The sequence below is a fragment of the Pristis pectinata genome, chromosome 21 (genome assembly GCF_009764475.1).
Source record: "Pristis pectinata isolate sPriPec2 chromosome 21, sPriPec2.1.pri, whole genome shotgun sequence".
NCBI classification, from domain to species: domain Eukaryota; kingdom Metazoa; phylum Chordata; class Chondrichthyes; order Rhinopristiformes; family Pristidae; genus Pristis; species Pristis pectinata.
In genome coordinates this window covers 2,086,097-2,102,764 of record NC_067425.1, presented here as the reverse complement: position 1 = coordinate 2,102,764, position 16,668 = coordinate 2,086,097, and the positions used below count along the sequence as shown (strand labels likewise).

At 55.0% G+C, this 16,668-nt stretch overlaps 1 protein-coding gene across 1 annotated transcript in view; it reads left to right on the top strand.

Annotated features, from left to right (window-relative positions):
* Positions 1–7,242: 7,242 nt before the first annotated feature.
* The window catches only part of spag5 (sperm associated antigen 5), a 29,467-nt gene continuing 20,041 nt past the window's right edge, over positions 7,243–16,668 (top strand). Inside the window, exons 1-8 of the mRNA XM_052035933.1 lie at positions 7,243–7,403; positions 7,916–7,992; positions 9,686–9,835; positions 11,247–12,871; positions 13,747–13,939; positions 15,028–15,147; positions 15,390–15,482; positions 16,195–16,329. Coding sequence (XP_051891893.1) covers positions 7,388–7,403; positions 7,916–7,992; positions 9,686–9,835; positions 11,247–12,871; positions 13,747–13,939; positions 15,028–15,147; positions 15,390–15,482; positions 16,195–16,329 — 2,409 coding nt within the window. The 5' untranslated portion in view covers positions 7,243–7,387. The remainder of the gene's footprint in view (positions 7,404–7,915; positions 7,993–9,685; positions 9,836–11,246; positions 12,872–13,746; positions 13,940–15,027; positions 15,148–15,389; positions 15,483–16,194; positions 16,330–16,668) is intronic.

The following is a 16,668-nucleotide window of genomic DNA, read 5'->3' as shown; positions in this document are numbered from 1 at the left end:
AAGTGATCCAAATACCTGAATCATGCTTCGACCTGACCCTGGCTGCTGAGGTTGCCAGATCTATGGGGCTGCAGCTCTAACCACTGCCACACAGTGCTAGGAGCTGTGTTGAATTGAGTGAGGTTCCATCAAGAACTGCGCAGGTCCTGTGTACACCGATGTATTCTCGACGGCACTGTGACTGATGTGTGTCGGATTGTAGACGTGAATCAGCGGTTCACACAATACATAGAAAACCTACAGCACAATTCAGGCCCTTTGGCCCACTAAGCTGTGCCGAACATGTCCCTACCTTAGAGACCCATAGCCCTCTATTTTTCTCAGAATGGTTCCACTAAGTATCCAGTTCAGTTCCACGGGCTTGGAAGAGTGGGGAATGGACATATGGAATGATTATATTTGGAACCAGCACAAACTCGGGGCTGATGGCTGCCTTCCGTGCCTCACCAGTTCCCTGACCCAGTGATGCTGACAGGTGGCCATAGTTGAGGCTTGAGTTTAACGCTTTCATTATAAGCAGGAATATTCTGGCTGGAAAAAACCAAATCTTCCTGATTTATTGGGAATCTGGAGGGTGAATGGACATCACCAGCAACGGCACATTGGCTGGGGTTCAGTGTCCCAACTCCTGTGACTTGCCCACAGTGGGAGCTCCCTGTTGGAACTGAGGGCTATGAACTGGAACAGAGCTGGGTGCATACCTCTGCTATTTCTAGTTAATTGCACTAATTAGCCGTCACCCCTGCCTCATTCATCACTGGCAGAGTCTCAGTAGTAATTAAGCCTTCTGTTCCACACAAGCATTTCGTTTTCTTGTCAGACTCTGACAGAAATTTATTCAGGTGCAGAGATGCAGTACATTGCCAGAGGTCACACCCCTGCTCGTCAAACAGAGCCCAGTCCGTCGGGGGGGGGGGTCAGACCCAGACCGTCACAGAGGGGGGTCAGACACAGATGGTCACAAAAGGAGGAGTCAGACACAGACGGTCACGGGGGGGGGGGGGGAGGGGTCAGACCCAGACCATCACAGAGGGTGCGGTCAGACCCAGAGCCTGAAACACTGTCCGAAACAGGAAGCACCACCCCCACTGGGGGACGGGTCCCACACACACTGACCCTCACTGAAGGACGGTCCCACATACACTGACCCTCACTGGGGGAGGGATCCCAGATACACACACTGACCCTCACTGGGGGACAGTCCTACACACACACACACACACAGACCCTCACTGGGGGACGGGTCCCACACACACACTGACCCTCACTGGGGGACAGTCCTACACACACACACACTCACACACACACACACAGACCCTCACTGGGGGACGGGTCCCACACACACACTGACCCTCACTGGGGGACGGGTCCCACACACACACTGAACCTCACTGGGGGAGGGATCCCACACACACTGACCCTCACTGAGGGACGGGTCCCACACACACACTGACCCTCACTGGGGGACAGGTCTCCCCCGCTCTCCCCCCCCCCCACACACACACACTGACCCTCACTGGGAGATGGTCCCACATTGGCTAATCATCACTCAACAGGCTGACGGGTAAGGGGAACAGCACCACCCGCAGATTCCCCTCCCAGTTCCCCTCCACATCAGAATCAGAATTTCAGAATCAGGTTTATTATCATGAATATATGCTGAGAAATGTGTTGTTTTGCAGCAGCAGTACAAGTGCGAGGATATAAAAAATCTATAAATTACAAAAAATAAATAAATAGTGCAACACCATCCTGCCTTAGAGATATGTCAGTGGTCCTTCACCATCACTGGGTCTAAACCCTGGAACTGCCTCCCCTGTCGGGCCACCTTCACCCGGGGTGGGGGGGGACTGCAGTTGTTCAAGAAGGACACTCACCTCCCACCCTCTCAGGGGCAAATGAGGGTGAGCAGTAAATGCTGGTCTGATGTTGCCCAGATCCCAAAAATGAATATCTGAAGATTACTCGCACGATGCTGTTTGTGGGATCGCACTGTGTATTGGTTGGTTGCATTTCCTGCATCAGTGAACAGAGGCAAGTGCTTGCCAGGTGTTGGTGACATCTGGAGCATGTGAACGGCCTTCAATGAATTGGATGCCCTTTCTGTCAGTGGTGCTTGACTCAGTACCACAGTGAGTACAATCACCCCCAGTGTCTAGGTTTTAGCCCTCTTTCTGCAGACCCGTGGGGCTGCCAGTGACTGGCGTGAGGACAGTGTGTGGTTCACTGAGGATTCAGCCACTGCGTGTCATGTTCTGTGTCTTGAACTGTAGTGTGATCCACTGTCTCCATCTGCAGGTCACACAACAAACTCCCAAGCATGCAGGCAAATTTCCTCTGCAGTTACCCGGGTTCACACCACATCATTAGTATCTCACACACACTGTTTCCCTTGTTGTTGTCTCCCCTCCCCCAGGGCAGTAACCCAGTGCTGACACCGTTGAACACACTGGTCAGAGTCTGTTCCACAACACCTGCCAGCCATTAGCCTCTGTTTCCTGCCCCAGGCTAGTTTTGAACTCAATGCACCTCTCCCTTGGATCCCATGGGCTTTTGCTGTTATGACCAGTTTGCCACATGAGACCTTGTCAAAAGCCTGGCTGAAATCAGTGGATGACATCAAACGCACCGCCCTCGTTGGCCCTCCCTCTCAGCACCTGTGCCAACTGCTCCTGGTTACTCTGCCTTTTGTACCATCCCTGAGAATTGACTTCAATGACTTGCCCACCACTGAAGTTCAACTAATTGCAGTAATTTCTCGGATTATCTCTCCCTCATTTTTTGAACAACGTTGTACAGCAGGTTGCTGCCTCGGCTCCTCAGGCCAGGGAGGATCGGAAAATGAGGGCAGAGTCTCCTCAGATTCACTCCACCGCTTTATTTCACTTCCTGGGCTGGATTCCATCTGGACCTAACAACTTCTCAAATTTAAAAGGCACCAAGCACCGGGATATCCCCTTTTCATTCTCCCATCCAATACTTTACACCTCATAGAGTTATACAGCACAGAAACAGGCCCTTCAGCCCTGCTCATCCGTGCTGACCAAGGTACCTTCCTGAGCTCATCCCATCTGCCTGCGTTTGGCCAATATCCCTCTAAGCCTTTCCTATCCATTTACTTGGCTAAATGTCTTTTAAACACTGTAATTGTACCCACCTCTAACACTTTTCCTCTTGAACTGTTAGCACTGTCCCCACTTCAGTGAATACAGCCACTCATTACCAACATGCAGCAGTTCCATGCATGGACTGTCACTTTGATCCCTAACAGGTCCTCCTCTTTCCATAATTATCCTTGTACTCTTTATATAATTATAAATCATCTCTGGCTGTTCTTCTGCCACAGGGGTGGGAAGTGTGTCCTCTTCCTTCCTGAACCAACAGCGAATGCCCCACTGTTTGTTCAATGCACCTACGTACTTGTGGGTACTGTCTTTACAATGGTAGCATTTCATTAGTTGAGGCAGCTGGGATCAAGCGAGTCCCTTGAGGACTGTAACGGATGTAGGAGTACGCTTGAATTAGGAGGGCAAAATGAGGACATGAGATATCCCTGGCAGATAAGGTAAAGAATCCTAAGGGATTCTATATGTGTATTAAGACCAAAGGGTAAGTAGGGAGAGAATAGGTCCCCAGTGTGGACAAGGGAGATGGACGAGGTCTTAAATGAATACTTCTCATCTGTATTTACTGTGTAGAAGGTCACGGGAATTCAGGGAGGAGAACAGTGATGTCCTGAAAGATATCGATGTTACAGAAGAGGTGTTGGTGGTGGCACATAAAGGTGGATAAATCCCCAGGGCCTGACCAAGTGTATCCTAGGATATTGTGAGAAGCTGGGGAACTGCAGACACTGGAATCTGGAGCAACGAGCAATCTGCTCAGCAGGTTGAGCAGCGTGCGTGGGAGGAAAGGGATTGTTGATGTTTTGGGTCAGAACCCTGCATCAGAAATTGTTGGGGACCTGGCAGAGACTCTGGTATTTTCTTTAGCCACGGGTGAAGTACTGGAAGATTGGAGGGTGGCTATTATGATGCCTTTATTTAAGAAGGGCTTCAAGAACAAGCCAAGGAACTATACGCTGGTGAGCCTAACACGCGGTGGGTAAGTTACTGGAAGGGATTCTGAGGGACAGGATCTACCAGCATTTGGAAAGGCAGGGACTGATTCCGGACAGTCAGTGTGGCTTTGTGTGTGGGAAATCGTGTCTCACGAATTTGATTGAGTTTTTTGAAGAGTTGACCAAGAGGATTGATGAGGGCAGGGTGGTGGACGTCGTCTACATGGAATTTAGCAAGGCTTTCGACAAAATCCCGCATGGTAGACTGGTCTTGAAGGTGAGAACACATGGGATCGAGGATGAGCTAGCCAGTTGGATACAGAATTGGGTTGGTGGTAAGAGGCAGAGGGTGGGAGTGGAGGGCTGTGACCAGTGGTGTGCCGCAGGGATCGGTGCTGGGTCCACCGTAGGTTGTCATACGTTAACGATTTGGATGGGAATGTCAGTGGCATAGAAGGCAGTACGTTTGTGGATGGCACCAACACTGGTGGTGTGGTGGGCAGTGAAGAAGGGTGTCTAAGGTCACAACAGGATCTGGATCAACCGAGGAATTGGGCCAAGGAGTGGCAGATGGAATTTAACCTGGACAAGTGCAAAGTGATGCATTTTGGGAAGTTAAACCAGGGCAGGACTTACACAGTGAATGGCAGGGCCCTGGGAATGTTGTAGAGAGACCAAGGGGTATAGTTCCCTGAAAGTGATGACACAGGGAGACAGGGTGGTGGGGAAGGTGTATGCCAAGCTTGCCTTCATTGGATGGGGCACTGAGTACAAGAGTTAGGATGTCATGTTACAGCTGTGCAAGACATTGGTGAAACCCCACCCAGAACGTTGTGTTCAGTTCTGGTCACCACATGATAGGAAGGTTGTGATTAAGCTGGAGAGGGTGCAGGAAGGATTCACAAGGATGTTACCAGGACTGGAAGGTTTGAGTTATCAGGAGAGACTGGACGTGCTGGGGCTGTTTTCCCTGGAGCGAAGGAGGCTGAGGGATGACCTTATGGAGGTTTATAAAATCACGAGGAGCATAGATAAAGTGGATGGTCACAGTCTTTCCCCAGGGTAGGGGAGTGTTTAGAGGGATATGGACCAAACACAGGCAAATGGGACTAGCGACTAGCTTGGTCGGCATGGACGAGTTGGGCCAAAGGGCCTGTTTTGGTGCTGTATAACTCTATGACTCTATTTCATTCACTGTAGAACACATTGGGATGGCTTTAGGCTATAAAACCTTGGCTCTTAGACAAGTCTGAATTCATTAAAGAAAGTCTGTATGACTTTTCTCAAGGCAAATCATGCCAAACAATAAAGATTTTTGAGGAAGTAACAGAGAGTGAGGGACATGCAGTACCAGGACTGCCAAAAGGCATTTGATAAGGTGTTAATACTCAACACCATGGAATAAAAGGATCTACAGTGGCATGGATACAAAGTTGGCCAAGTGACAGAAAGCAAAGTGTGCTGGTGAGAAATTGTCTTTTGGACTGGAGAGAGAATACAATGGAGTTTCCAGGCATTTATATATATACTATTTGTGACTCGGACTTAGGTGCACAAACGTACAAAGCCACAGATGCTGCAAAACTTGGAGGTGTAGGGAACTGTGATCGATCTCAGGAGATGCAGATCGACTGGTGGAATGGATGGGTAGGTGGCTGATAAAAATGTGAACTGTTACATTTTGCAAGGATGAATAAGAGACAATGTACAGTGGAGGTCACACTCCTACAAGACAGATCTAGGGGTATACGTGCACTGAAATTGGCAGGTTAAGAACATTTCACACAAAACTTTATAAATAGAGGGACAAAGTGCAGGGGCAAGGAAGTCATGATGAACTTTCGTAAACCACTGTTTGGCCTCAGCTGGAGCGTTGTGTCCAGTTCTGGGTCCCTAACCTGAGGGAATTTGTAAAGCTTTTAGAAAGGGCGCATCACTGAGGACCCTCCCCACCTGGGACATGCCCTCTTCTCGTTACTACCATTGGGGAGGAGGTGCAGGAGCCTGAAGACCCACACTCAACGACTCAGGAACAGCTTCTTCCCCTCCGCCATCAGATTTCTGAATGGTCCATGAACCCATGGACACTACCTTGTTAGTTTTTTTTTGCACTATTTATTTATTTGTAACTGGTAGTAATTTTTATGTCTTTGCACTGTACTGCTGCTGCAAGACAACACATTTCATGTCATATATGTCAGTGATAATGGATCTGATTCTGAAGAGATTTACTGGAATGTCCCAGGGATGAGCACAGACTGGACCACTGGGAGGTTCTCCTTGGAACAGGGGAGCCTGTGAAGGTATCTGATGGAGGTGTTCAGAACCAGGAAGGGATGGACGGAGACGCAGGAGATCATGCAGATGCTGAGATCTGGAGCAACACACAAGATGCTGGAGGAACTCCGCAGTTCGGGTAACATCCGTGGAGGGAAATGGACAGTTGACGTTTCGGGTCGAGACCATCGGGACTCACTGGACGGAGCCGTTCCCATTGGAGGGATCAGGAGCTGGGGAGCGCAGAGTGAAACCAAGTGAACCAACACAAGGGTGGAGGCAGGGTCAGTGTCAGTGTCCGAGGGTGGGATGGTGCAGGGGCTGGGGCAGGAACTGGGGCTGGGGAAGGGGCTGGGGAAGGGGCGGGGACTGGGGAAGGGGCGGGGACTGGGGAAGGGGCGGGGGCTGGGGAAGGGGCGGGGGCTGGGACCAGGAAGGGGCGGGGGCTGGGGCTGGGGCTGGGGAAGGGGCGGGGGCTGGGGCTGGGGCTGGGGAAGGGGCGGGGGCTGGGACGGGGAAGGGGCGGGGACTGGGACGGGGAAGGGGCGGGGACTGGGACGGGGCGGGGGCTGGGGCTGGGGAAGGGGCGGGGACTGGGACGGGGAAGGGGCGGGGGCTGGGGCTGGGGAAGGGGCGGGGACTGGGGAAGGGACTGGGACGGGGAAGGGACTGGGGCTGGGGAAGGGGCGGGGACTGGGACGGGGAAGGGGCGGGGGCTGGGGCTGGGGAAGGGGCGGGGACTGGGGAAGGGACTGGGACGGGGAAGGGACTGGGGCTGGGGAAGGGGCGGGGACTGGGACGGGGAAGGGGCGGGGGCTGGGGAAGGGACTGGGGCTGGGGAAGGGGCGGGGGCTGGGACGGGGGCTGGGGCTGGGGAAGGGGCGGGGAAGGGTCCGCAGCCTCCGGGCGCAGGACACAAGCAGGAGCGGCCAGCACGGCCTCCGACCGGTCGCGGCGCTGCAGCAGGCGGTCGCCGCTTGATTTCATTTCATCCTCCCTGCGCTCGGCGTTGCGTCATTTCGTCACCAGGTCCCGTTGGCGGCGGAGCCAATGAATGAAGGGGCGGGTAAATTTGAAATTGGCGGAACCGGAGTGAAGGAAGAGACGGAGGTGGGAGAGAGAGGGTGAGGGTGAGGGAGGGAGGGAGGGAGGGGGAGTGGGGGGAGGAGGGGAGGGAGGGTGAGGGTGAGGGTGGGAGGGAGAGGGTGAGGGTGAGGGAGGGATGGAGGGAGGGGGAGTGGGGGGAGGAGGGGAGGGAGGGTGAGGGTGAGGGTGGGAGGGAGGGGGAGGGGGAGGGAGGGGGGGAGGGGGGAGAGAGAGTGGGAGGAGGGGGGTGGGGGAGAGAGTGGGCGGGGGAGGGGAGAAGGGGGAAGGATAGCAGAGGGAGGGAGAAGTGGGGGAGGGAGGTAGGTAGGTGAGGGGTGTGTGGTGAGAGGTGGGGGGGAGGATCTGGGGGAAACTGACCAGGGGCGAAAGAGGATGTGGACGGGTGGGGGGAGAAGTAACCGGGGCCGGTTGCTTGGGGCTCTCCCCCCTCCCCTTCTCTCGCTCACGGTGTTCCTCTCCTCTCCTCTCCAGGTGAGGGGGAAATGTTCAACAGGCGGCCATCGGTGAAGTCCTCGTCCTCGGAGAATGACGACCAGCTCCTGAGCACTGTAGGTGATGTGGGAGTGAAAGGAGACGGGGTAGGGTTGTGGGGGAGAAGTGGATTGCTTCCAGGAGGTGCTGTGCTGTGGGGAAGGGGTCGCAGCCTCCTTTATATTATCAGATACCAGCTTTGGCAGTGGTGCCACATCTGGTGATGGTGTTCCTAAAAATTGCATCCTTTTATGGGGGAAGAATATTTACAATGTGACAGTGTCGGCGAGCTTTGGGCTGTGTCTGGGGCAGATTCCTTCAGATCATGGGGTCTGCTCCAGGTTAGAAGACCTGTAACTGGGTTCATTGCCCTGGCTGCTGCTCTTGCTCATTCTATGGTCATCCAGTTGTGGAGTCAACAGCTGGTGAGCACCATCAAACACGTACAGTGTCTTGATAGCAGTAAATTGACCCATGATACTCCAGTGTAGAGTGGTTAGACAAAATTTCAATCTGAGCCACATCAGGGCAAAACTTTGTTCCACAACTCAGTCAAGTTTTAAAGCAGGAAAGGGAGAGAGAGGATGCTAGATTGTAGGGCTCGGATATACGGAGGAATCTGGGTGTGTGATTCACGAAAGGCTAGTGTGTAGGTAAGCCAAGTAATGAGGAAAACAAGTGGAATTGTTTATTTCGAGGCGAATTGAATTATAAAAGTAAATAGACTGTACTATATAGGGCATTGGTGAGACCTCACATAGAGTACCGTGTACCAGATTTTTCTCCTTATTTAAGGAAGAACTTTAATGTGTTGGAAGCAGTTCAGAGAAGGTTTACTGCACTCATACCTGGAATGGTAAATTGGTTTATTATTGTCACATGTACTGAGGTACAGTGAAAAACTTGTATACCATTCATACAGATCAATTCATTACAAAAGTGCAGGAGGGTTGCCTCAAGAAGGAAGGGTGGACGGGCTTGGGTTGTATCTGCTGGTTTAGTACAGTGAGAGGGGACTTGATTGAAACAAAAGATCCTGAGGAATCTTGAGAGGGTGGATGTGAAGAGGATGTTTCCTCTTGTGGGAGAATCTAGAACTAGAAAAGTTACTTTAAAAATAAGGGGGTTTATTTAAGGCAAATGAGGGAATTTTTTTCTGTCGAGGCGGTGAATCTTTGGAACTCTCTTCCTCAAAGGGCAGTAGAGGCAGAGTCTTTGAATATTTCTAAGACAGGGAATTAGATTCATGATGAGCAAGGGAATGAGCGGTTACCAGTAGATGGGAACGTGGCGTTGAAGTTACAATTGGTTCAGCCATTAAGTAGCGGAGGAGGTTAGAGGGACCGAGTCAGGAACTCAGTTTCTGGTCGTATGTAGGGCTTGCAGTGTGGGTGTGACAGCCCTCCAGTCGAGTATCCAATGGTCTGTGGAAGTCAGGGGTGAAGACTGGCCATTTGGCACACATTTAGTGCAGGAGATGAAAACTTGAAATAAAACTGAAAATGCTGGAAACACCCATCAGGCCGGGCAGCAATTGTAGGGAGAGGAACAGTTAATGTTTCAGGAAGCAGACCCATTGTCAGATCTGCTGATTTGTCCCAACGTTGCCCGAATCTATTGCTTGCTCTTCCCTTGGTGCTGACGAAGGGTCTCGACCTGAAACGTCGACTGTCCGTTTCCCTCCGTGGATGCTACCTGACCCGCTGAGTCCCTCCGGCGTTTTGTGTGTTGCTCCCTTGGTGCTGACCGTTCCCTTTGTTTCCCACGCAGCCAGGCAGGAAATGCGGCCGGGTCCCGTTGCAGGATGTGTCGCTGCAGTGCGGCACTCAGCGGGACGTGCAGAGTTCCAGCAGCAGGGCCCGCTGCATGGGGGTGCCGGCGAGCAGCCTGACTCCGCTGCTGCACAGGCTGCACCTGGAGGTGAGTGTGCGGGAGTGGGTGCCGGGTCCGCGGTCGGTATCACGCACTCGGTGCGATCACGACAATGCACACACCATCCAAAACCATCCACCTCGGCCTCAGCTCATCAGTTGCCCAAACCTTAGTCCCTGTTATCTAACCCTGTTCCAGCACACACTTCCTGCCAGCTGGCCTCTCATCCCACTCTCAGTAAAATTCAGGTTGTCCAAAACTCCTGACTGCATCCTAATTCTTCCTTGGTTTATGCCAGAACCCAGTTAAGCAATGCTACTGTTAGTAACTCCTCATCCCTCTGTGGTCTTGTCTCCCCCACTTATCCCTCAGCAGATGTCCCATTGCTCTTTCTGTACTGGCCCTTTGAACATCCTCGAATTTAATTGGTCCCCTGCTGACAGCCCATCTCTAATCCACTGGGACTTCCAGCCCCCCACCAAATTTCTGTGTCCAGCCCACATGCAGTTGTGGTCACTTATCATAATGTCTTCTGCTGACTCCCTGTGGCAGTCTGCCCGTGCTGCCAACAAGGACCTTGGTGTGTTTTTCTCATTAGAGCTTAACGTGGAGCAGCTTTACATTGTTTCCTTCTAAGCACACCGATGGGATTTGGGCCATTCAGCCCCTTGAACCCATTCTGCTGTTCACCTGGACAGTGGCTGGAACACTACCCTGGAGGTTGAGTGAGCCCAGTAACCTGGCCAATGTGCAGGATAAATCCTCAGCCTGTGTCTCCCAAAGATCAGCAGCTTGGTTCTTTACCCCAGTGGTCAGGTTAGGAAACTGGAGCTTGGGCTGAGTTCTCTGCCTGAGGGTTCCCATCAGCAGTGCAGTGCGAGGACAACAGCTACGTTGGCCTGTTGGGATCCATGTGGGACCGGGGTAACTGGGTGCCTCCCAGCCCTGCTTCTGGCTGATCGTTCCCACTGGGCAGAAACAAATGTGCACTTTGCACCCTCCGAATTAAAACTAAAATGGTTCTGGCCAACAAAATAGATTTTGATGGTGCAGTAATGTAGAAAGCAAGAACCAGTTTGTACACAGCAAGCTTGCACAGACAGCATTGTGGTAACAACCAGGTGAGTTGTGCTGTTCAGTTCCAGATAAATCGAGGATGAGGGCTGGGAATGATCCCTGGTTTCTTGTGAGAAATCCATGGGACCATTTGCATTCACCTCGGAACAGATTAGTGGAATCTTACTCTGCACCGATTGGCTGGCGACTTCCTACACTAACAGTAACAAGGTTTGAGAAATACCTGATTGGCTGTGAAGGTGCTCTGTGAAGTACAGAGGCCGTGAAGGGTGCTGAGGAAATGATTCCTGAGTCGCCTCTGGCTGCTCATTGCCGACTCTGTGGTCTTGGTGTGTGGGGAAACATGATGTCTCTCTCCTGAGAGTCTCTGCTTTGTTTGCAGGATGCTCACCGGCCTGTCTCGACTCTGGTTTACAACGATCTCTGTAAGAACATCTTTGTGGAGGAAGAGGATGCCTGTGCTCCCTGGGTGCAGGGCCTGACTCCATTAGCGACCCAGACACCCCCCAGAACAGGGGGCTTCAGGGAGGTGAGCTCGCTGGTCACAGAGACGGCTGAACCTGCGGGGGGTGAGGTCCCCCGGCCTCCGCAGATAAACCGTGACGGTTTGCCTCAGAGAGCAGATAATCACGCTGTACAGGTGGCAGAGGTGATCACTGCAGAGGCACAAGAGGATCCCGAACCGTCGATCACCGCAGCTGAAACCGTGGAGCTGGAGCCCGGGCTGCTGACTCATGTCGATACTGCAGCAGGGCAGAATGCAGGCTCTCCCCGATCCCTAGCGGTTGGTGTGAACTCGCTGGAGTCTTGCCCTGTGGCTGAGAGTTCCTGTGGCGGCTGCCCTGGTCAGGGGGCAGGCCAGGGTACCGAGGGGGAGTCGCAGGAGGTGCTCCCCCGGAACCCAGGGGCCCCTGATTGGCCGGCCCAGCCCTGTGCCTCTGCATCGGTGACGGTGGGGGGAGGGGGAGAGGAAGGGGAGCAGTTCCACACCGCTGGAGAGAGCGAGGAGTCACCCGTCGGGGAAGAGGGGGTGAGGTTAGGAAAGAGGAAGCGGCTTTCCACAGCCAGAGACGGGGAGGGGGGTCTATCGGACGGGGAGGAGTGTCCGGCGGCCGGAGACGGGGCGAAGTCTGACGAGGGGGAACAGTGGGTACTGTTGCCAGCGGAGGGAGAGCAGCTGTCAATAGCAAGAGTGTGGGACCAGCCAGGAGTGACGGACGGGGTGCCGGGGGTCCTGGCTGTGGACGAGGGGGAGCAGCCCCAGGAGGAGGATCCAGTGGGGGTACTGGGGGGCCCTGAAGAAATCCTTGCTGTCGATGCCCTCCCTCCCATTGATGTCTGTGACCTGGGGCAGCCCCGGGCAGAGATCCAGGGGCAGCCGGCATCAGAAGGGCTCCCTGCCCTGGGCGGGGCAGCGGGGCAGGTGGAGGGGGCAGCAGAGCAGGTGGAGGGGGCAGCAGAGCAGGTGGAGGGGGCAGCAGGGCAGGTGGAGGGCACAGGGCAGGTGGAGGGGGCAGCAGGGCAGGTGGAGGGGGCAGCAGGGCAGGTGGAGGGGGCAGCAGGGCAGGTGGAGGGCACAGGGCAGGTGGAGGGGGCAGCAGGGCAGGTGGAGGGCACAGGGCAGGTGGTGGGGGCAGCGGGGCAGGTGGTGGGGGCAGCGGGGCAGGTGGTGGGGGCAGCAGGGCAGGTGGAGGGGGCAGCAGGGCAGGTGGAGGTGGGCACAAGCCTGTTGGCAGCACCAGTGCCGTGTGCGCTGACCTGCCTCATCCACTCGGCCAGCGTGCAGACTCCCGCAGACACCTGGAAGCTGCTGGCTGAACAAATTGGCACGAGGCGTGTCACTTGCCGCGATGTCGGCACAGCGGTCACTCCTGTGGGATCGCACTGTGCCATGACCTGCATGACCCCTGTCAGCCTGGCCGAGAAGGACGTCAACACATCGGTGTTGGAGGGCGCGCGGTGCGAAGTGATGGACAGCGCGGTGCTCACGGACTCCCTGCTCTGGAAGTAAGTTGGGGAGCGTGTGCTGGGCAGTAACCGGGAGCGATGCAGTGGAGCCACTCTGCACCCAGACAGCAGTGTCTGTGGGACACTGAAGGTCAGGGGTGAAGCCACTGTGAAACTGTTAGTGTCGCCTAAAGGCCAGTGGTCCACTCTTGTTCCTTCCAAGGTTGGGACCTCCCTGGGCTTGTGTACGACTCCACCCCACAGGGGTGAGTGGCCATTTAACTGCGAAGACACTCGGTGTATTAACACGACTGCTGCCTGCTGGGGAGTGCGGGCAGCTCCTCTGCACGGCTTCCAGAGGGCGGAACTGCTGGTCCTACTGGAGAAGTCCATGCCCATGAGAGAATTCAAGTCTTTCCACACGATGGGGTCCGTCCACTGCCAAAGTCACCCCAAGCTGATTCTCCTCCACCTCTGTGCTTCTCCTCCTTGCCTTTGTCTGCGGCCGTGTTCCCTCTGCTGGGGAATGAGAGCCCCCAGGTCCTGACCTTCGATGACCAGACAAATGGGGCACAGCACCAGACCTTTCTGGCAATGAGCATGCACTGGTGCTGCCCTCGGCTTCCGTGCAGTGTGACTGACAGGTATGCAGCTTCTGATGGTTGAGAGAACAGGAGGTTTCGGAGGGTCAAACTAAACTTTCATATTGGGGAAAGAAGTGAATGAGTGGGTTGATCGTTCTGGGTCTGGGCCTGCCCTGAAGGTGTGGCCGGTGTGATCCTGAATTCGTCCCACTTTCAGCATCAAACCTCTGCTCTGACAGCGTTGCCCCTCCACCCTAACCCTCTGTGCACAACCCGGGGGTGCGTTAGTGAAGGGGTGAACCTCTGCTGTGACCCCCGAGTGTGATTGGCTCGTCGATCTGCCCCCTGCAGCTTTTCCCGTGAGGACCTGGAGTCCGTTCCCCGGGGCCAGTTGGAGCGCCGCTTGGAGACAGCCTTGCTCATCAACGAGGTCCTGTCCAGCCGGCTGAGCGAGCTGTCCAACAGCAAGGGGCTGAGGGCCTGTGTGGGGCCAGCGGACCAGAGGGAGACCTACACCCAGACCACCAGTACCCAGGCCCCCGAGGTAAGTAGGGGGATGGGGTCTGTACCCAGGGGTGGCCCGTGGGCTCCCCATACAGTGCCAGGGGTCACATCTCATTGTCTTGGAAACATTATTATGCAAGAACTTGCCATTTGGCCCCTCCGTTCTGTACCAGTGTTTCTACATCAGCCACTGTGTCCTGTTCCATCACACCCCATCTCCACTGCCTTCTACCCCATGTCCATTTATCCTTCTGACACCCATCTCTTCAGCTGCCTCAGCCAGCAAGCACCGCACTCTCTCTTCCAGGGAGCAGCGCTTCTGAATTCCCAACTGAATGTGAAGTGTGTGCTTATTGCCCTTGGTTCTGGTCTTGCCCACGTGGACATCTTCACATCAGGCCAACCTTCAGCCTCCCCCTCCCAGAGGAAAGAGCCCACCCTGTCCAATCTTTCCTGACCTGTCCCGATTTTCCGTTTTCAGCAGAGTAAATGTGCTGCAGTGGCAGTAACAGAGATCAGGATTGGTCAGGGAGCTCCCACACCAGGGCAGATCACGCTGTTCCCTGGTGCAGACTAATCCGGTTTATTACAACCTGCCAGTTCCTCCAGTTTTAATGAACCTAAGTTCTGTCAGGTTTAAGTTGAGGAACGGTGTCTGGTGCAGATGGTGAGGCGGCGTTGTGTACGCACTGTGGCAGTGACGGGTGCCTCGGTGGCAGTGATTCCACTTCAGGTCTCTGGTTCAAACCCCATCCCAGACAACTGCAGTGTCTGAGGGGGACCTCGTTGTACGGGCCATGAGAACCTTTAAATTCCGGCCACCTTTTGCCCCAGGTGGGCCAGCGCCTGCCTTCGGCACACTGCTGGTGAAAGGGCTGTTCACCTTCTGTTGGACCCATGAGACCACCTGCTCCTCCACACCTCCCCACTGATCTCTTCCACCCGCATACAACTGCCATGTTCCACTGGGGCCCCGGCTTCCCAACACAGGGACTGAGTTCCCCAACTGGGATCTTCCTTAACCTTCCTTACATCCCCCATCATCTTGCCGGATGACCTACTGCCCCCCCAAAGCCCCTCCAGTGGGAATTCCAAGATGCTCACCCTCTGTTGTGCCTTGTCCGTCAGGTGGAGGAGCATTACCGCCAGCTGTACCTGCAGCAGCTGAGCAGGGTGCGAGAGCTGGAGCTCGGGCAGAAGCAGTACCGACACTTGCACACCACCATCGCAGCCTGCCAGGAGCAGCAGGTGAGTGTCCGCGGGCTGACCCGCTGCGGGGGTCAGACTAGAAGGGCCGAATGGCCTGTTTTCTGTGCTGTAGTGTTCTATGGGTCTCAGCAGGTAGTCCCTGCTTCAACCCAGGAAGGAGTGTGGTCTGGGTGATTTCTGGGTCTACGCAAGAGTTGGGGCCTGGGGTGGGCGCGGGGACTGGGTGGTGCCTGTGTCCCGCACGGCGTTGTGTTTGAGTGGTTTCTGTGGTTTCCCTGCAGCATTCCCTGCAGGAGGAAGTGGACGACGGCCTGTCCGCTGCTGACGGAGCCTGTGAGGAGATGCAGAGAGAGCGAGCCCGGATGTTTCAGCAGGTGAGTGAGTGGGGGCCAGAGGTCCCGTCTTCTGTGGGATCTCTGAGGAGGGGGCTGGGACTGCCTCCTCGTCCTTCTCCCCGTCAGCATTGGCCGCCCGCGAGCTGATCCACCAGTGGGGCCGTCCCTGGGGGCGGGGGGTGGAGCTCCTGCCCCTCCCACCACAGCAGCTGTGCCTGTGGTTCCCTGCCTCACCAGCTGTGCTGCTGTACACGGCCACCACTGCCTCACACTGTGGCTGGCGGCCCTCTGGATGTAGATGGTGGGGATGGCATGTGTATTCGGGGGGGGGGGGGGGGGTTACACTCCCTCGTGTTGGAGACGGTCCTTGCCTGGAACGGTGTGCCCAGATGTTCTTTGCCACTATGGGCCTGTGCCCAGATGTTCCCAACGTCTTGCTGCGTACAGGTGTGGGCTGCTTCACTGACTGAGGAGTAGAACCGAACACTGCAATCACCAGTGATCCACCTCTGACCTGATGCCTGGGGCATTCCCCCCGTCCATCCTCTGAGCTGGCAGATCAGGGAGACCCCTTGGGCTTGGCTCTGGTGTCCCTGTCCTCGCCGGGTGGGGTAGTCTCAGGGGTACTCTGGGCTATCAGGAGCCTGTAGTGGGACTGAGCTTCCCCATCAGGTGGGAGACCTGCCCCTCTGTCCGGATGGGAAGTTGTCTTGGACAGTTTTACTCCAGAGGTGGTATTTTGTTAGCACAGCTGCAGGAAGCTAGGGAGTTTGCCCGAGAGAGCACCAGGACACTCCAGGCCATGGACCGGGCAAGAACCAGAGCCCTGGAGGAGGCCGCAGCCCTGAGGAGCCGAGCTGCGGACGTCGAGTGGAAGCAGGTGAACGTAAGTGATTCCCCGCTGGTCCGTCACGGCTTCCTGTCCGTGAACTCAAACCCTGTGCGATAAGATGGACTCCTGACCTCACAATCTACCTCGTTTGCACCTTATTGTCTGCCTGCACTGCACTTCCTCTGTAACTGTGACACTTTACTCTGCATTCCTCGTAAACACAGAACAGGCCCTTCGGCCCACAATGTTGTGCCGACATAGCTAATCCCTCTTACCTACAGAATGCCCACATCCCTCCATTTTCCTCTCATTCATGTGCCCATCCAAGCCCCTCTTAAAAGCCCCCAATGAATTTGCTTCCATCACCCTATCAGGCAACGCATTCCAGGCATC